The sequence below is a fragment of the Diplotaxodon limnothrissa genome, linkage group LG5 (assembly GCF_057381915.1).
Source record: "Diplotaxodon limnothrissa isolate DT_005_m linkage group LG5, D_limnothrissa_male_GT1.1, whole genome shotgun sequence".
Classification (NCBI taxonomy): Eukaryota; Metazoa; Chordata; class Actinopteri; order Cichliformes; family Cichlidae; genus Diplotaxodon; species Diplotaxodon limnothrissa.
This window is the reverse complement of record NC_140600.1, coordinates 39618551-39640265: the sequence shown is the minus strand read 5'-3', so window position 1 is coordinate 39640265 and position 21715 is coordinate 39618551. Positions and strand designations below refer to the sequence as shown.

Below are 21715 nucleotides of genomic sequence, written 5' to 3'. Positions count from 1 at the left end.
ACTTGAAATTTCCCACACAGGCACATTTTTAAGTGAGCTCTCATCAGTAGGATGTTTGCACTGTTTTCTGCCTCACTGTGTGAGGATTCGGCTCTGAGAGGAGATTTCCTTCATCTAAAGAAACTTTTAAATGAGCTGTGTTTGTTCTCCGGTGTTTGACTGTCATTACTGTCAAAGTTTCAAACAATAAAAGGAGCCATTACAGCCAATAATCCGTCATCACCAGGAATTACACAGGAATGCTTTTCATTTGAAAAGGTTTTATTTGCAAGTCTACCATTAGGTGGATTAGAGTTGCAGGATATTAAAGGCTGTCATTAAGTCGAGAGTCATTCTCAGCTGCTTTGATGCGTGTAGTTGCATTAAACCTTCAAAACATCGTCTAATTAAGGCATCAGTTTCCCTCGATTGCATCTGTAAGGGAAGCCTTTTATTTTTCAGTGTGGCAGAACTGAGAAGCCAAGCAGAAATTCCTCAGGTTAGAAAAGCTTGTTAGTGCATCCCAGAGTGCATCCAGTATGGAAAAGCTCCTCCTCTGATGATACCAGTGAGCTCTTGAACGTTTTAGTTCTCACGTGCTCAGAGCGCTGCTGCCAAGTCGTGCTGAGGCCGAATTAAAACACGGCCGAGGGAAAAACCTTCAGCTGTCTTTCTTCTGTCAGCAGGCGTCTGTCCAACCTGTTGAGCTCTTTAAAACCAGCTGATGTTATCCAGCCATCCGCTCTGATAGATTATGACAAATTATGGTTTGATAACATGGGCGGGTCCTGTGCTTTACGGGCTGGAATAGTTTAGGTTAGGCTCTGGATAAAGTGGAAGGAATGAAATTAAGTTAGGACTGCTGTTGTTCTTGTTAATTTGTTACTAGACATGCTTCAATAAGCTCGATGAAATCAGGAGATTCTATTGGACTGGACAGCTGTTAACATCGAGTTTTATTGTTGCAGGTCCAAGCAGACACAAAGGAACTGTACAAAAAAGGAAATGTAACTGAAATGAGACGTGAAAAAAGGCCACAGAGAGAGAAAACGAAGATGACCACAAAGAAACAAAGGAAAAAACCACAGAGGAATGCAAAACAACAATGAAGGGCCTTTAAAGGACCACAGGATGCCTGAAAACATCTCCAGACACACTCAGACTACAGGCGGAGAGAACGACCACAAACAGGCTCACAGTGACTAGAAAGACTCAAAATAACGAAACCAACATATGTAAAACTACGGAAGACACAATTTATATATTATGGATTGATTTCACTCCTCTGTCCCGTCGTCTGTCCATCGCTGCATCTTATATTTTGCGGAGGACAATCAGATTGAGCAGAGTTACTAACAAGCTGCAGGTACCTGCCTTCCCTCTCTCAGCAGGTACGTCTCTGTTCATCCCTCAAACTAAAGTCTTGAAACCGGCCGTCACCATAATTTATGAACGGCACAAAGTGATAAATGGACCCGGTTCCCTCGTGAGCTACGTTCCCACATTAACCGAGCCGCCGCCTCGCTGTACTTCCTGCGTGCTGGAGAGCTATCCAGGTGTTTGTGATTTGCTAAATATGAATCCAAAGTGCAGAGGAAGTTTGGGAATATGGGAAATAAAAAAAGAAGACTGGGTTGTTTGTTTTGGAAACGCGATTCGATTTTCGATCTGGACAGTTTGGCTGTTTCTGCAAAAATGTATTTAATTTGAATTTAATTATCTGTGAATATCAGATGGAGCCGCTTTGATGTCTTTATTTCAGGTGACTGAGTCCCAAATAACCAAACTGAAGTAGGTAAACAAACTGTTTCTTTGCTTCTTGTTCGACACACGTGACGCGAACGACGACCTCACGCTCCGACTCGTAACAGTCACGACGTCGGCCGAGCTTTTGAGTCTGTCTGCAAACACGCTGGAAGTGTTTACGTTGTCTTTCAGCATCCGTCTTCACTCAGCAGGCCAAGAAGAACCTGACACGTTATTTATGGTCTGCCTTTGGCTCTCTCTCTGTCTGTCTCTGTTTTTGGAGTGTATGAGCGCTGTTCACGTTTAGGAATGTTTTCTAAATGAGATATGCAGCTAGTGCTGTTTGCCAAGAGAACATCCAGTGTTTTCTTAGATTAAGATGCCAGTAAGCCCCTCTGGATGGATTCTGGGCTCCTCCGATATGAATGTAAACATATTCCAGTAATCGTTTATCTTTATCCTTCACTGTTGACTTAATTTAATGAGATCTGATTGCACAGCTTCTTCTCATAAACTGACACAACTCTTCTTTTCATGAACCGCTTTGTGACACTTCAGTGGCTTTAGAGCGAGTTTGCATCATCAGGTGAAATATTCAGAGGTTTTGGATGATTTGCTATAAAATGAGGCATGACTGATTTAGTACAGCCCGCTGTGAGTAATGTGATGTATTTTGATTTTAAATGGGAATGAACTGTTTAAACAGTGTTTTTCTGTTCATTCTGACCACTCAGAGCGCTTTACAAACCACGTTCCCACAGCGCTATCTTCCATCGTCTTTCAAGCCACCCAGAGAAAACCTGAGCAAGCACAGGGAGAACATGCAAACTGCTCAAAGAAAGACTCATTAATGCACAGATAAGTCCTGCTGCAGGATAACTGCATGCATTACTGCCCACCAGGCTGCTGAGTGTTGGTGCTCTCTGTGCAAAACACTGCCAACGCTGTGGGTACGCTTATTAAAGGACATTAATGCAGCGACCACATCGTGTGCTGCAGAGCCCTGAATAGTCAGATGACATCATCACAGAGAAAACTCTGGTGTTTGTTTAGCCCACATCATTAGCTGCAAGTAGCTCAGAAGTCCTCTAAAGAGGTCACACACCAGCTGGTGCAAAGTCTGAGCTGCGCATCGCCCCCCCCCCCGTCGTCCTCAGTCATCCTGCAGAAGCTCCAAACTACCGTGAATCGAATAATTAAACTGAGCTCGACTGGAATAACTCAACAGTGAAGCTGCTTTCATCTGGTGTTTAAATAGACTGGCTTCTAGTGCTGCACATAACGTGCTCTCCTCTGCATACGTTTTAATTACCGAGTACTTCATAATGATTAGCAGCCTCTCCAGTTTGCAGACAAACTCCACAGTCCTGCACGGTGACGGTGGTCCTCGTTCTGCTCCTGATACCACCAGCCTGTAGGTTAAACACCGATGCTGTGCGTGCAGCGTGATCTCACGACAAAGCCGAACACAGCAGGTTACATGTAAATGTTTCTGTGAAGGTGGAGCCAGACTGGATTCGTCTGAGGTGCTCTTGGATTATGAGCATTTTAAGCTTCTTGAGCTTCAAAAGCATATCTAACATGACGTGTCATCTCTGTCCTGTTTCTCATTTGTCCTCCTATCAGCTGCCGTCCTGAGTGTGATGTAACCGGTCAGACGGTCCTTCTTCACGATGATGCTGATTTTTGCTGCAGCCCTGCAGGCAGCAGGTGCAGTCAGGACCCGAGAAGCGGCGTCTGTGCACGCGATTTTCATGATGGTGTTTCTCGTCCCTCTGCTGTGGCAGCCTGCAGCATCGAGCGCCGCCCCCGAAGCCAAAACCTGGAGCCAAACAGGACCGCGGCTGCAGCTCTCCCACTCAGGTAAGAATCACGTCGAAACGTGCTGAGAACAAGTGCTGAGAACAAGTGCTGCACTTTTGAAACCTCCAGTGTTTGAGTGTTTGAGGACTTTTCACTGAACAAGTAGACGTAATTATTTTAAAAGTGTCACAAATAGGTAAAAAGATTGGCTCTTAGGGTCTCGGGCCCCTCAGCAGTTTCCCACTTTGCCCAGTTGGTAATCCATCCTTTGGGTACCAGTAAAAAGAAATAGAGCGACAGACCAGTCAGTGAGGATTAGACCAGTCTGAAAGCTGTGGGTGTTTCGTGGGTAAAACCTGACTTTCCAGCTGTTTAATAAACAGAATGAGTGAAACCAAAGAAAATCAAGTGCTAGCTGTGATGTTTGGATGTTAGAACCTCACATCTGCACCACAAACACACCAATGACAGACATTTACATTTTCATGTCCACAGTTTATGTGACTCCTTTGGTCTCTAACTCATACAAACACTTTAGGCCTAATTTGCCAGTTTTGCGGACGATTTAAGCAGCACCATTAATCACGACTGTCACTGGTTGTAGCTTTCCACAGAGCTTTTCAGTAAACACATGAAGACTGAGAGTCAGAAGGCTTTTTAGGATCACAGTTGGCCATCGACTAGATTGTTTCAGGCTTTCTTTGGTGGCCAGTAGCAGAGCTAAGAAACAATATCTTCATAATTGAGTTTAACCTCAGAGGAGGAACTTTTCCATCTGTCATCTTCCTTTTTGTCTTTTACTATTTTCACATGAGAAAACTGTGACTGTTTCGTATCGTTGTTGGGTCGCTGCCTATCAGTTAACGTCCCCACTTGTACAGTCGAGACTTGATTAAGGTGCTGGTGAAAGTGGATGTTGGATTATTTCCTGGCTTTTGTGATGTGTGATGGTAGAACGGTCTGTCTGTATCCGGCTAACGCTTTTCAGCAGTAAAGTCATAATCTCTGGGGGCTTATTGCAGTCTGGAGAGAACTTTATAACTCTGTCAGTGAAGTAATGTCTATAATACACAAAGTGATCCGGGGACTTGTGTCGCTGTAAAAATGTCCCCCACGTACAGCAAAGTCACATTTTCCTTTACTTTCCCAGAGTTTTAAAGGACACTGATCTGCGACGCCCTGATTAATGTCGATAACAAATGCTTTTTGTCTTCAGTAAAATATTTTATGAGTGCAGTGAGCAGAATTAAAGTGGGAGACTCTGTTATGAGCTAACGGTGGCCGTAAAACACTCCTGATTGGAGTCAGCACCTGCAGGTCGCTGTCATCACCCACATTCAGACTTCGTACTGCAGCGTTTAGAAGATGCAGATTTTGACTTTTTTTCTTAAAGCTGGAGGTTAATCCTCAGCTTCACTGTTGTAGACATTAAACTGTGATAATCCTCCATCGGACACAGGTCGTTTTATCTCCTCTCCCGTTAGCCTGTCTTTAAACCGGGCCCTGGATTATTGTTGGATTATAGGCTGGTTTAAAGATTTCGTTTCCCAGATAGCGAGCTTTTACTTTTCCTCGGCAGAATTATGAAACACCAAACAAATACTCCATTGGTTTTGAATATTTTGCGGATCTGTGATGATCTTTTTCTTTGTTTTCATCATATGTGACACCAAATGGACGCTTCCAGTTTTTGGATGTCAGATGAAACAACAACCTGTTGGGCGTGATTGACAGCTCAGAATAATCCTTCTGTATCATACACTTTGTTTCATTACCTGAAATGAGCAGCTTTAGCTCCTCCCACCTTTTCCTGATTGGCTGCCCCTCACCACAGAACATTTTGCTATGCCAGCCCTGCACTGATGATGCTCTCTGACTCACTTTAGCGTCACGTCTGATATTTTCTGTGTTGTTTTCTATTCAGATTGTTTACAGATACTTTGTTTTATTTCATGTTCTTTTATTGTATTTTACGTTATTCCGATTGTTTCTCCGTGGGCCCCTCAGGTAGTGAGGTTACAGCTCGGTGTGTGCTGTAGCAGGTGGGCTGCAGGGATACATTTTCCATTTTAACGCTGAGCGTCGCTGTGACGGTGAACGGAGCTCCAAAAGGTGATGAATGTGCAGTTTGTGGTTTGTTTTGAGTTGTTTGGCTGTCTGACCAACGTGAGCTTTTGTTAGCACGAGTTTGTGATTCCTTTGAGATTACGGTCAGTTTTCACAACCAAGAAAGACCCAAAAAATGTAAACAAAGTACAGATCCTAAAACAAAGTGCGGTTGTTTTTAAGTCTGGTTGGGGCCGTCATCAGATGACTCGTGGTGTCTCGGCATGCTTTGCCAGGCCTGGACTGCAGCTTCACTTCCTAAAAAAAAGTCCATGTCCACTTTCCTCACTGTGCTATTTCAAATCCAGTCTGCTATCCGGTCGTTAAGTGATGACGTGACGAATCCTACTTCCGGGCCTAAAGTAGTCTGCGTTTAATATGGCTTTTGTGTTGTTAACATGTTTAATGTTTTGTATTTTCTTCTATTTAATCTCAAAAAGCTCCTAAAACAGTCAGTGATCACTGTTGGCCTCCCTCGGCTTTTATTACCGCTAATCATTTATTTAAGCTCAGTTTTTAAAACCTTAGGATGTAACTACAGCCCAGCCCATGCAGCAGTATATGAATGACTAACCTCGTATTGTGGATGGATTACTGAATTTCCCAGAGGAACCCACCCGAGGGATTAATAAAATTTTATCTTATCTTATCTTATCTTATCTTATCTTATCTCAGTTGTTCTCCTGGCTGAAGTTTGGTCCTTTTACAGTATCCTGCCATGCGATTACATTTGTTCCTGACCACCGAGAACACTCACGTTAACTTTTATCGAGTGGAAAAAAGAGTTAGCTTGTTTATATTATGCTAACATAGCTGTGTCGCTAGCGGTCACGTAGCACATCATCATATACCAGCTAGCCCAACTTCAGTAACCCTACAAACGTCACTGCTGTTTAGCTTTGTCTTCATTTATGTTGGAAGTGATAACAGAGCTGTACGTTTTAATTTATTTCCAAAACCCTGCAGTCAGGACATGCTATATTGTATTTAGATAGAAGCTAGCGAGCTAACTCCCTGCTAACTTCTAACTCCGTTAAATGTCATAAATTCCGTTTTCATGGATGCCTGGATGTTAAACTCAATTGTTACACCTGGTAGAGCAGAACGCTGATTGTTTTATTAAAGATGAAAGACTTTAGACAGTTTTTCAACTCTCAGTAATGCCACAGTGATCGTTTATATATATATATGGACCTGGAGTTCAGGCCCAGACACGGCTAGTGACGTCAGACTTAACGACCGGATACAAAATATTACAAAGCCTTTTTGACTGTGCACATTTTTGTTCTGATGTTCTGAGTGCAGGAAAAACAGCGGTTTATGTGACAAAGATTCATCTTAAAGAGATAATTTGACACGTAAATTGAAAATAAAAATGCGCTCCACTGCAGGAGCACAACACTTAAATCACCAGTGAAGTCATCTATCCAGCTCCAATCACACTAACACACTTTTCTCCCCCTGAATGCTTGCTTCCTCCTTGGCAACCAGCAACACCAGTAAAGCCAACAACTGCTTCCTATCCAGCGGTAATTAGTTCAGGGCGGCTGGTCTCATTGTGCTGCAGTTAGCGAGTGTTTGTCTGCTGAATGAATGAGTGAAGACATGGAAGACTGGAATTAGTGAAGCAGTGACTGTGCTGTTTGTAACAATCGAGTGATTGTGCTGAAGTGAGAGGGGAGGGTTTCGGAATAATCACCGAGGACCTGACGGGACTATCGAAGTCAGAGACATTTGAATACACTCAGTGAATGTCAGCGAGACAAAGGGAGGGAAAAGGAAAGACCTGAAAGTTATTTTGATGGATTAAAGATAAAAACAGAAGCACATAATACCTCAGTGGAAACTGCAGCTCTTACATGGAGACACTTATTCTGTATTATTGTCGGGTCTTACTGTACAACACTGTTGTTGTGATTTGGTGCTATATGAATACAATTTAACCTATTGAACTGAAGTTATTTTGGCTGAAATTTTCTGGTAATAAATGATAAATAAAGAACTAATTTCCTGTTAAGGCATGTTTATTAATAATTAATAATAGTTAATTAATCAAAATTATTTATGTCATCAATTTATGATTTCTATACAAACAGTGACCTCTGGGCCTAAAACATGAAGCTAGCACTAAAGTGTTGAAGCTGCAGTTCCTCTAGTGTCCACTTGAGGCTCCACCAGTGAGCCAGTCCCCATAGACCAGCGGTCCCCAGCCTTTTTTGCACCACGGACTGGTTTATGTCCGACAAGATTTTCATGGACCTGCCTTTAAGGGGTTGTGGATAAATATAAGAAAATAAAACCAGTACTGGTACCAAAAGAAGATGTATTCATAATACACAGGAAAAGACTCAAGGAAACAGAGTTAACGATAAAAACGATTTAAAAAAATAGCGATAACAACCCTGAAAACCATCAATTTCACACCCCAGCCTCAAATCTGGTACCGAACGTCTCGGGGTTGAAGACTGTAGAGCAGAAATGAACATGTTTATAGTCTGTTTTAAGTATAACTTAGAATTGTTAGGGTGTGGTCTCTGACTGACAGGTGGGTGGAGACACAGGTGGCTGTCAGCTTTCAGCGGGGAGGTGTGGCTTCACCTCAGCTTACTGGAGCTCTTTATATCAGCGGTCCCCAACCTTTTTTGCGCCACGGACCGGTTTATGCCCGACAATATTTTCACAGACCGGCCTTTAACGTGTCGCGGATAAATACAACAAAATAAAACTAGTACCGGTAGCAAAAAAAGAAGATTTATTCATAACACACGTGAAAAGACCCAGGAAAACCGAGTTAATGATAAAAACGATAACAAAATAACGCTGAAAACCGATAAAAACCCTGAAAACCACACATTTCACACCTGAGCCTCAACTCTCGCGGCCCGGTACCAAACGACTCACGGACCGGTACCGGTCCGAGCCCCGGGGGTTGGGGACCGCTGCTTTATACCATTTGCACTTATATCTCTCAGACAATACAGCTTGCTATGTGGTTAATAGAACATCCAAGAAACTTCAGCAAAACCACTGGTGCATCAAATCTATCTGTTATTGGTCCTGTGACTCAGGTGATGGAGAGACGTTTAGCTCACCTATGACTATGTGACACGTATCATGTACAGCAGGGGTGGGGGAGCTCCAGGCCTCATCATGTACAGCAGGGGTGGGGGAGCTCCAGGCCTCATCATGTACAGCAGGGGTGGGGGAGCTCCAGGCCTCGGGGGCCGGTGTCCTGGAGGTTTTAGATGTCCTTGATCCAACACAGCTGATTCAAATAAACCAACTGAGCTGCTTTCTGCATTATGCAGCTAACGCGTCAAATGGAACATTCCAGACATGTTACACACACACACACACACACACACACCCACACACACTTTCACCACACATGTGGCATCACCTGCGAGTACAGACGTGGCTTTCTGTGATGCTTCTGTTGCCGTCTAAGAAGCTTCTGTCCCGTCAGCTGACGTCCATTTCAACGTTTTTACCCAAACAGTCCGATCTCGGAGGACGTCTCGCAGTATCACGCTGCTGCTGTGTAATGGGATTACATGTGTCTGTGTGTGGCGTTGGAAACAGTAGCAGCTCAGTGGTTTCACAGCAGTAAAAGGAGGCAGTGAACTCCATTTAATGAAGCACGCCGAGGTCCTCGTGCTGTGTTTGTAGCTGCAGGATGAACAGCAGACACGCTGTTAATATTTTATAAGGTAGATACTCAGACAGGACACACACACACACACACACACACACACACACACACACACACACACACACACACACACACACACACACACACACACACACACACACTGAGCTCTAAACTTTATAGTTGCTCTTTTTATTCACTGTTTTTGTTCACGTCAGTCAGTATTTATTGTGTGAACTCTTCAGCTTTCCTTTCTTCATTTCATTTTCCCACACACTTTGATCCTGGAGTAACACAGACAAACTCAAGTACTTGAGGTCAACCTTGGCAGCCAGCATGTGTCTGTCCTTAAGTGTGAAAAGTGAAGCAGAGCCTTAAACCTGTGTTCTTCCTGACAGGAGCTTTCAAAAGAATTTGATCAGTGACCTCAATGAACATTTCCCCGGTGAGTCTATAATCCACGTCTCTAGCTTCAGTGGGTGTCTTCCACTTGCCAGCCATCTTTAAATCAACCTTGGCTATTATCTACCTCACTTTAATTTAAGTGTTTCCCAGGATACAAAAACTTAATCATAAGTCAAATTTGGACAAATAAACGGGTTAAATGTTTCATGACTTTGTACCAAACTAAGATAAAAAACATTTCTTTATTATTATCGACTCTGCTGTTACAGAAATCTCCACAGATTTCATGTGTATACAAGTTGCTCTCGAATGATGTTTGATGCTCAGTGAGTATGACACTTTAACCACCAAAATGTGAAAAGTTATGTTAAATCATTTGAACTTTGAACAAACAGTTGGGTAAATAAACACTTTGATGTTGTCGTGTTGGGCACAACCCAATTATCACAAGTGAAATATAGAGGATCGTTGCTGCCATACTCAGTGTTTCCAAATAAGATAAGATAACCTTTATTAGTCCCACGCGTGGGAAATTTGTTGTCCACTACATGAGCAGCTACATGGTGGTGAGGTTGGGTGCATCTATGAATCACGAGGTTGGTGGTTCGATCTCTGCTCCAGTGTGCGTACCAGAGTGGGCTGAAGTGTTCCTCTGATGTGTTCACAGACAAGTAGTTTATTCCATCACTTATACAGTCCAACACACACACACACACACACACACACACACTGGTCTTCGCTGCAGGATGAGGGCTGCTCTCTGTGGATTCCTGCTCAGGTCAGACGCTGGGTCAGCTGTGACGCATGCACTTTACCCCCGTGAGTGTGTGTGTCTGCAGGATGTGTGCATGCCTGATTGGCTTAAAAGTAAACCGACAAACATTGCGGGGCCACGGCGTGCGTGAAAGCTTCTACCTCTAACCTGGATCCTGTTGTTTCCCGTCTGTGCTCTAATCTGGGATCGTCTTCGGGCCTCTGGAAAACACACGCAGCCAAACATTCGTCAGCTGCACCTCTGGTCTCACACACATGAACGCTCACGCACACGCATGCATCGACACATGCAGGCAGGGTTTGCTCTCACGTGTACAGGACGGACTCGGACTCTTCTCAGCCTGTCGACACATCACGCGGCGATCGTAAACGTGGACGTGATCACACGATTACACACAGGCGTGCGTTTACACAACATGTGAGGATTCCTGTCTGTAGAGACTTTATATATTTTTATGGTTTCCATCTAAAAGAGAGATTCTTTGCTGTCATTTGTGTAAAATGAAATAACCTTGCATTAGTTAAAAATGATAAACCAAATCTCAGAATAATGAGGAGTTTATTTTTCCCACAGTTACCAGCTTTATACTCAAGACGGAGCGTAACAGTGATCTGGGTTTAATGCCGGACTTGTTGAGTTATGAAAGTTTGGACCTGCTCAGCTGTGAAGAACACTGTGGTGTAAATATGTCTGACGCCCGGCTCACAGGGTGTTTATACTGCGGACATTTCGCTCATGACTGTGAGACATACATTAAGATTAGTCTATGTTAAGCTGTCTGAATTTTAAAACACAGCTTTGGAGTGTTTTTAAATGCATCGACGTTAACGTTTTACCTTTCACTGGTGATGAGGGAACTTGTGCAGGACTTGGCAACCAAAACTATGTGATGACATTATGTGATCACGCGACAGTTGCTCTGCGATCCACTCGTAATGGCATTAAGTGTAACACTTGCTCACTTGTAGAGGTGATCTTAACAAAACCTATGAAATCATGAACCTCTCTGTCCTTGAAGAGTGCTTTTCAAAAGGCTGTTGGAGGGAGACGGAGAGACAGAGCCTGTGAAAGAGAGGAGGTTTCAGAAGTTCAGACAAACGGTTGGTGTTGTGGAGTGTGAATACATGCCAGAGGTGGATGAAGGTGCCCGGGTGCAGAGCGAGACAGCTGTGCCGAGTGTGAGCACAGCCTGGAGCTAAACAGCAAATCACAAACAAACTTAAAACCCAGAACATAAACTCAAGTCTAACTCCACCACGGCATCTTCCTGTGATGACGACATTGGAGTTGGAGAGAAATGCACAGTTGTGGCCGCTTTTTAGCTGTAGTCATGGAAACAGTCTTTAGGTGGGGTTGGTGCAGTCTGAGAGCGTTTCAGCAAGTTGTTAAATGTGCAAAACAAAAAACGAATCATTCAGGACAAAATTCAACATCCTCTCTGTTTTGAGTTCATTTACGAAAAGAACTAAATGTTTAATTCAATATGACTTGAAACTATTGAGCTCATGAAGCCATCACCAAACAGAACGCAGCCAGAGGAGTCGCCCCCTGCTGGTTATCAGTAGCAATGCAGGTTTAAAGTAATTCTGCACCGGCTTCACTCTTCAGCTAAAAGCTGCAAACTTATTTCCACTCACTGAGATAAAAACACAATGCAACAGTCACAGCAGTTGTTACAATCAGAATAACTCTCAGTGTGTGCAGTGATCTCATTCCTTCTGAAATGCTCGCCTTCAGGACGGTGCCAGATTGTGACCGCTCGTCATCAGTTCCTATCTTCACTTTGGAGTCTCAGGACTCAGTCAGTCTGAGTCGGGCTGGGACTGTTTGCAGACAGGTTGCCTTCCACCAGGTGATCAGAGGCTGAGGATGTTTAACCATCAGACTCTTGGTAACCAGCTGTTCGCTGCAGCTACTTGGAATCCAACAGTAAACAAATTCAACCACCAGCTTCTGTTAATCTAACAGAGAACAGCAGGAGTAACTGATCAGTTCTTCTTCACACAGCAAGTGAAAGTGTGTTAGACTGTAAGGAGACTCAAAGCTCGTGCATTTAAAAAATGAGGTTGTTACCAGTGAAACTGACATGTTACATCTCGAGGCAGCAAACCGAGTCTGTCAAACACGGAGCTGTGAGACCTGAAGGCTCAAACGGTCAGAGCCTTGATGTAAATGTGAAACTACATGTTAGCTGTCGGAGCAGTGTAGGGTTGTGCAGAGTATAAATAAACAGCTTTCAAACACTTTGTGAAATTTTGTGTTCTGTGTCAGAACTCTTCACCCATTCGGTGCTCAAGGCGAAGGAAAAACCAACGCCAAACGCTCACATTCAGACAGCAAAGTGAGAGAAACTCCAGTCCTCTGGAGTTACATTTCCAAAGTCATATGTATATAAATATGTATATGTATAAGTGTGTTTGGGTTTATTGTTTCAGGGATGGACGCCTGTGTTGGTTTAGAGCAGATTTAACATCTTCCTGCTGTTTCGCATTTTGACGAGGAGTTTTGACACTCGTGTGGAAAAAATCCAACTTAAACACGCTGACCTCATGTGGGACTGTGGGATGGGAATTTTTCAGATGCAACACAACACACACACACACACACACACACACACACACACGCACACGTAAAAGCACCTACTGATAGCTGCGACAGTCCAGAGCCAACGGGTGTTATCTCTGCACACATTATTGTGATAGCTGGCCCCTCTGACACATATAAAAACACCAACTGGCATATTTGAGTATGTACAAACATCCTACACATCTGCAGCCCACATGCACTTTAATCCGAGGTGTGTGATCAGATTTGTCGATAGAAATATTTGTTGCTGCGGGGAGTCTGTCAGCGCTGATTCACTTTGGCCACGATGGCAAAACATCCACAAAAAACCTGAACTGTTACTGAAATATCAGGTCAAGAATGCGGCCTGTGTGTGTGTGGGGGGGGGGGGGGACTGGAGGCGTTGGCCATACTGTAAACTTTGACCTTAGACCCTGCTGTGATTATAGCCGGTAGATTTAGGAGAAAAGGAAGGAAAAGAGCAGCAAAAAATGAAGAGAGAAGAAACACAAAGAGGTAAAAAGTCATGATAAATGATGAGACATTTTTGGAGGGTAAGGTGTCAGCGAAAGAAGGGAGGTAGAGAAAAGAGGACCTTGAAAGGAGGCAAGGAAGGAAGGAGGGGAGGAGGAGAGGGAGAGATGACACGTTGGTAGGTCGGTTTCCTGAGGTTAATGAAGCTGTCAACCACCTGAGACGAAGCAGAGCAGCGAAGGAACAGAGAGAGGAGGGCAGAGAGGGGTGACGGCGGTTAATTAAAACTGTGCTGGCTGAAGGTGTGTGTGTGTGTGTGTGTGTGTGTGTGTGTGTGTGTGTGTGTGTGTGTATGTGTGTGTGTGTGTGTGTGTGTGTGTGTGTGGGGTTGTCGGGGTCTTGATGTGTTTATACAATCGCCTTATAGAGACACGCCTCTGTTTGTCGACAAAGACAAAGTCTCCATAATATACAGTGACCTGAATTTTAGGGGAAGTCTTGGTTTCCGTTCGGTCACAGTTAGCTTAGCTCAGACTGAACACTCAGAGTCATATTTAATAAACTCAAAAACTTGAAATGTAGATGAAAAGTGTCACCACAGCTGGAGGATCCCCTCTTAAATTTGGCAAAGTGAGTAAAAGGGACCTGAAAAAGAAAATCTTCATGACCAGGCAACGAAGCAACTGCTCATTTATTCTGTGAACCTCTGTAGCCGGGCGCTTCTGTATATATCCACAGGATGAAGGTAAACACCTGTGTAGCTCCTAACTAAGAAATGATGTTTTGAGCTGGTCGGGTGACTGAGACGCTGTAAAGTTTGGGTTGGTGTTAAGTTCAGATGAGGTTTGAGTTTGGTTAGATGTGTGGATTAATGTGTGAGTGGGAAAAATAAACATAAGGGTGATGAAACTGTGGTAATTGTTACTAGTTTAAGCAGATATGTGGCACACGTTTTAACATGCACAGCAAAAACACAGGTTGAGTTTGTAATGTTCCTGTTCAGAGGACACGACGGACAGATGAACTAGTCCTCACAGGACGCCTGAAGTGTTACCAGAGGCTCATATTTGGCTTTTTGTTGCAGATTTAATCTCATCGTTCGGGTTGTTCTGGTTCTCTGTGCAGCTTTTAATACAAGTTCAGGATCTTCCTGTTCGGTTTTATAAAGCCGTCATTTCCTTGTTTTCACTGCTGGCATTGCATGATGGAAGGCGGAGGAGGGGGATTTTACACACACACACACACACACACACACACACACACACACACACACACACACACACACACACACACACCTCATAGACGCTGGTTAACGTTGCACGGTGGGGAGCTGACAGTTGCCTTCGATCTTTAACTCGTTACCAGATAAGAGGCTGTGGTTAAAGATAACAGCGTCACAGTTTGTAGCTTTATGAGCTACATGTACTGATGGCATGGCTTTAATCTCACACACGTACACGCACGCACGCACGCACGCACACACACACACACACAGACGTTTGTGGGTTTTTTTGCCTTTCTATAAGTGACTGAAGAGGGAGGGAGGAATGGGCAGCTGTTTGTTTCAGCAAACACTCAGAGTGATTAAACAGACACACACACACAGACACACACACGCGCACACACACACGCGCACACACACACACAGACACACACACACAGACACACACACGCACACACACACACACAGACACACACTCTGTTATACTCGACTTGCTCTGACAGCTCACTCTGTTTCACCAGCAGTGTTTACCAAACACACTCTAACACTACAGCCTCCTTAAAAGTACGTAACACATGAGTGAGTGTGTGTGTGTGGTTATGTTACACAAGCACAGCAATATTCTCCCAGAGGAAACACAGCAAACCTCTGTATTCGTTGTGTAGGAGTTTCTCTCTTTCTGTCCAGAATATTGGCACATAATCCATTTAGCCAAAAACAAACTCCACGATGGACCGATCTCTCTGAGCTGGAGATAATTGGATTTTATCATTAATAAACTACCAGAGTCCAAATCTTGTGTTTGTGTGTGCAGCTGCAGCAGATTGGCAGTTTGGAGAACTTTAAAAAAAGAAAACACCAGCAGAAACATGCAGACGCAGTCCCTGCGCTGCTTTTAGGCTCTGGCCTGACTTTTCCTTGGATCACTGACTGTTTCTATAATTTCTATAATTGATTCCCTGCTGATCAGCTATTACATTAACTCAGCAGAACTATGAAACATTAAAGAAATATTCCGACATGGAAGTTGGTGAGAACATTTCTTGTCTACGTGCTGAGACACAAACCCAGGTTTTATTTAGCTCAGCTTCGCGCTGAAGACGCATCCATGTAAGATTAGACCTGAAACCTGTGCCTGTTTGCACTTTTTTGCTTTCTGGACTCTCCGAGGCAGCTTTGCATGAAATTTAAAATAATTCTTCTTTGTCTGATACTGGGCCTTGGTGTCTGGAATGAGCAGTTTTAGCCCCTCCCCCTTTATGTCATCTTTAACAGTAATATTGATTGACGGCCCCTCACAAGCTGAACTGCAGGGCTGTGTGCCTGAGATGACCCTGTGGGGGGCCGTTTTAGGGATATCCTCTTTCTGAGTCCTGCAGAGTCAAGCGTGGGAGAAACTGAAGCTGAGCATTTAGAGCTGCTGCAACTCGCAGGAATTACTCGTTGATCTCATTATTTGAAGCTTTAGCCATATTTTTATGACCATCTAGCTTTGTAAACGTTTCTAAATCAGGTTAAGCATTCAGCTCCTCTTTAAGGAATGAGCCTGCTGTAAGAGAACGAGAGAAGCAGGAAGCTGTCTGTGAAGGTTTCACATGATATTCTTTCAGAATAAGAGAAGCGATGGATGAGGCAGAAGAGCTACTTTTGTACGGTTGCGTCAAGCCTTATAATATGAACTTCTACAGACGTACACATCATTGTAAAAAGGTTTAATTCACCAGGTGTGATGCAGGTTAACATGTAAAATGATGATTCTGTCATGAATCGCTGTGCAGCAGGCAGGAGTTGGACCCAAAGTGCAGGACTCACAGACTCAGGGAGGTGAACTCAAAACTCAGCTTTATTTGCAGGCAGGGAAAAAAACATACAAACTAATCTAAACTGGGAACTTGGAAAACTCACAGAGAGACACACAGGGAGATCCACACAGCAAGAGGGACGACGTCACGCCGAACAGAGGGAGACGCAGACAGAAATACACAGAGGGTAAACGAGGAAAGTGGGAACACACGGGGAACACAGGTGACACTGATAATCATAACGAGACAGGGCGGGGTGAACTGAACATGACATGTACGGGCGTGAGAGTCACAAAGTAAACAGGAAGTGCACAGAGGTTCAGACAGGAGGAGAGAGAGCACGGGGAAAACACAGACATAACGGGCTGGGGAAACATGAAACAACCACAAAGGGAGACGAGGGCTCATAAATACACAGGGCACACAGGGGGAAGAGAGAGCACGGGGAGAACTTGGACATAATGGGCAGGGGAAACATGGAATAAAACATAAGGAGAGACGAGGGCTCACAGATACACAGAGGGGCACACAGGGGGTAAAAGCCATGAAGGGAAAACACTTAGGGAACAACACAACAGGGCAACTCAGAAAACATGGCCTAAATAAGGAACAAAATACAAACATACAAGAAAACTAAGAACACTGGGCCAACATGGCCCAGGACCATGACAGATTCCCTCTCTGGTGTGTTTCTCAGGCTCGTTGTTGCCTGTGAGTTCAGTTAGTTTTACCTGTTATGGCTGAAGTCTAGGGATGGGTATCGTTTAGGTTTTATCCGATACCGGTGCCAAATCGGTACTTTTGAAACGGTGCCGGTGCTCAAACGGTGCTCAAACCGGTGCTTAAAGAATGGAGAACACAAAATTGGTCCAAAAACCTCTCATGTTTAACTGTTTTCCACTTTTTCTTTGGTCATTTTAGCCTTTTTGGCCAGGGTGAAGGGAGTATCTGCCATCAAACAAGAGGACAGCCGCATGTAGCTATGATGATGTTTGCTAGTTCACCTTACATGCATTAATGTAATAACGTGGTTAGCCTACTCAACGTAAATTACACTCGAACAACATTAAGCTACTCACGCAGAGAAGAACGGCTGCTGCTGCATCATCATCCTCATCATTTCTGCTACACTGGCAGGGCTAGGGGCCAGGACTCTCCTCTTCGGGGTTTTTGTGGGATATTGCTAACTCCGGGTCAGATAACAGGCAACCCACGCACAGTAGATGCGCTCGGTGTGAGGTCTCGCAGCAAGCTATCATACGGCGCATTTCTGGGCTTTTAAAAAAAAACGCTATGCGTCGCCAGGTGTTTCATCGGATTTGAGGTGTTACCTCCTTTCACAGTATCACAGTATCACCTTAAAGCACTTGTTGCTGCTGAGTTTGCATATTTTGCTGTGAAGTACAGCCAGACTTTGACCGCTTCGCCTTGGGCATTTTAATCTGTAGCTCTGCTCTAAAAGAACGTACGTACCTGGCCCCGCCTACTATCCTCGGAAACGTAAAATTATTGGCTAGAAGTGTATCACAGCTCAGGAAAAAAAAAAGCACCGAAATGTGCGCTGCTTTTCGGTCTGGTTACTACCGTTTATGTCAGAACCGGTGCCATCATGGCACCGGACACCGGTACCCATCCCTACTGAAGTCACCAGATTTCATCAGCACGCTTGTTGCTCTCGTCCTTCTCATGAGTTTGTGCCGTTTTTGGACTTGGCACGCTCCGATGTTTGGAGATAACATCATAAACAAAGCTTTATTTAAGTCTGGTATAAATTCTTCAGCTGAGCACTGAGACAGGACCGTCCCTTATCTGCTTCCAGTTCACCATGTGGCCAAACCTCAGTGCTGATCACATGCAGATGAAGGTAATATATACAATGTTCTCAGCAGAGTTTAGTAATTGGAAAACAAAACATTGCCTAACAAATGTGAGGATGTAATTCTAACCCAGTGATCAAGAGCTAATGGGTCAGAGTTAGAAATCAGGCCGCATTCCTGCAGTGATGTCAGATACAGAGCACATTTAATTTGAAGGGAATGTAAGAAGGTCATCGGCTTCCCTGTCGCTTCTTCCCATAAACGGCAGGACACGGGAGAGAAAAAACAGCAGGAATATTCCGGTTCAGCCCTCGGAGAGAGAGAAAGCCCCCGAGGAGTCCTTAAAAAAGTGTCCTCATTACTTCTTTAAAGTCACAGGCCAGCTCGGCCTCCACGGTGAGACTTTCCACTCATAAGACGCCTGCTCTGGTTTTAATCCTGCGTGGAAGCAGAATAATTCCTCAGAGCAGGGGAGTACACTGACCACACGAGTCAGATAAGTTAAACCACCAAGCTGTGAAGCTCGCCTGTGCACGGCGTGATGATCTTTCAGGTCATCAAATCCAAACCAGTGTTACTTTTGCTCTGTTCTCTCTTTTTGCTGCACGTGCATGAGTAAAGCTGCCCTTTATTCTGTGCTTTTTACCATCAAATAACAGAGATGTTAGCAGGAAGGATGAAAAGAGTGGCAGCGCCTCTCTGCGACAGGAAGCACCGGAGTTTATGAGGAATGTGCTCTTGATTTGGGGCGCCACAAAATCTTCAGACAACATGTTGTTAAAGGAAACTCCAGAACAACTTCCTGTCCTCTGCTTTTATCTCTTCGTGGATTCAGAAGCTGGATGACATTTACAGTAAGATGCTGTTTATTCACGGAGACGACCTTCTGTCAGGCGGGCTTGATGTTTCTTCTGTGTCTCTGATGTTCTCCCAGGTTTTTTAACTTTTTGATGCGGGTTTCTGTCCAGGGGAGAATGACGTGTGGCCACACCCACGCAAACAGTGATAAAGGCAGAAAAACTGAGTCATGGCAGCTGCAAGTCCTCATCCAGATGATAAATGTGACCAAAGAGATCACGAGGCATCGTTTAATGTGATTTGTAAGCTGCGGCTGTGTCACCACTGTGTGATGTGTTGGGTCAGATTTTGCAGAAGACACTAACGACTGATAGGTGATCATTTTTCTTCTGACTCGCTATGCTAATGATTTCTACCTCTGTGGTAATGTTGGCTCGGCTTTGTTACATATCACTCAATTTGTCCTCATTGTTTCGTCCTCTGACACGGAGACAGCTCTGGGTTACATTCATATTTCATTCTCTCTCCGAACACAAAGGACTCGACTGACTTCAGAGCAAATATGAGCTCAGACAAAGCTGCAGTCCCACATTTCCTCTTACTGTAAGTGTCACACCCTCGCATCATTTCCAATGTCTTTATCATTGTTTTGAATTTGGAGAAAAAGCGAGCAGAGGAAAAAAAGGGAGTAAAACAACAGCTCAGGGTGTGTATCGTCTTCTAGATGACTTACGATCTTGTTATGAAGCTGTTTGTGGTTTTAGTTTGGGGGCGAGGCTGTGAGTCCAGCCCGCCGCTTGTTGTGGTGAAGCAGCGAAGCCAAAGTTCACGTTTGTTTGTGCGTGCCGATGCAGATGAGCTCAGTCCTGAGAGGAGTTATCGATTACAGGTGTGAGCGGCTCGATGCCCGACACACGTGTTTCGAATCGGTGAGAAATGTGATCTTTCAAAAAGAGTTTAAAGAAAAATGGGACGTTTGTGTGAGAAGGATGCTTTTTGAAACAAGAGAGACCAGAATGACGCCTTTTTCCACGACTGTCCTCCAGACAGCTTGTTTTTCTTTGGTGGCTGTTCCCAACTAAACCCTTTATAGATAAGGAGACACTGTTTAAGCTGAATTAAGTTGATTGCTTAACATCTTAAATAGACGTTAAGCAACAAACATTAGCAAGTTTTCAGGAATCACAAAAGTGAGTTTTAGTATAAATCTAAGAACTTTCTGATTAATTAACTGTACTAAGAAAAAACATGCGAACAAGAGAAAAACAAGAGCCATATGAAATGTTGGATTAACAAAGGATTTTTACTACAGTTTACTTGGACTCTTGTAACTAAATAAAACAGTATAATTTAAATCAGACTCTTGAGACTGGGTAAAGACTCAGAATGTGAAACGTCCTGCAGGATGTGATTTCTTGCCGTTTGTTGTCTCATTTAATTGTTAAAACCTCACAAACTGGTCACCAAGCAGGTAAGTGTTACTGGTGTTAGTCAGAAATCCACAGAGATGAATAAAAACAGGTCCTGTTCTCCTAAAGCAGTTACAAACACACAGTACTTATAATAAATCAATGTAAACATACAGTTTTATCCAGGTTGTGTTTCCTCCTTTCTAAAACATCTGGAGATTTCACAGCAGTGCAGGTTCCAGTAGAAACACAGCATAATGTGACTTTTTGTATAAAATGCCTGAAAGTCTAAAAGTCACAAAAGATAAATGAGTTTCACACGTGATGATTTAAAGTGCAACGTGTATTTCCTCTCTCTCAGCCTCTCTGTCCCGAGGCCAGGACCAGTGTTTGAATGAATATGACTGTTTTTCACGACTTCCAGTGTAAAGCGTTAACAGCGTGAACACGAGGCGCCCGCAGCTTCACCTGCGTGCAGAAATGTCTCAGCACTCACACCGACGTGACTTCTTCAGTCTCCGCTGCCTGCAGGCTTCTTCAGACGTATAAAGCAGTACATTTGCATAATAGCAATGCTAGTACCACTGACTAACAACCAACTGTGAGCCCAGTTTCATGATTATTAATATTCAAAACTGTCATGATCATTGATCCATGAGCCTGAGTGCCATTTACAGAGAGCCGGGGGTGTCGGCAGTCCCTGGATCACGGTGGAGGTCGTCCTCACCGTCAGGAGCTTTTAATAAAAGCAGCATAATAGCAGGAAGATGTTGGCAGTCATCTGTTCAACTGTGTACACATAAACTTGAACAAACTAGTTAAAAAAATGAAGCTAAGTTAAATGTGGTAAATATGATGATTTGGTGAATGAAGTGAACTGTGATTGGTGCTTTTCCACTTCCTGTTTGGGAGGAATCCTCCTGCTGGAAACCTCAAAGTGCTTCTTTAAGTTTTAAAAGTGTTCAGTGTCTCACACGGATGGATTCACATGGACGCAAAGTTTGCTTCCCGAAAACTAACAGAATAATTTTCGATTTTTTGTAGACATAAAATCATGTTCACCTATTTTTCTGTAAGATTTTAACAGTGATAGTTTTTGTAATTTTGCGTCTGTGCTCTGTACACTGTGCAGTCAGTATTAAATCATAGATGCGACTGCACACAG

General features: G+C 43.8%; 1 protein-coding gene across 1 annotated transcript in view; it reads left to right on the top strand.

The window, feature by feature from the left end:
• The window catches only part of LOC146632887 (semaphorin-3D), a 101687-nt gene that overhangs the window by 39790 nt on the left and 40182 nt on the right, over positions 1-21715 (top strand). Inside the window, exon 2 of the mRNA XM_085353610.1 lies at positions 3352-3588. Coding sequence (XP_085209736.1) covers positions 3399-3588 — 190 coding nt within the window. The 5' untranslated portion in view covers positions 3352-3398. The remainder of the gene's footprint in view (positions 1-3351; positions 3589-21715) is intronic.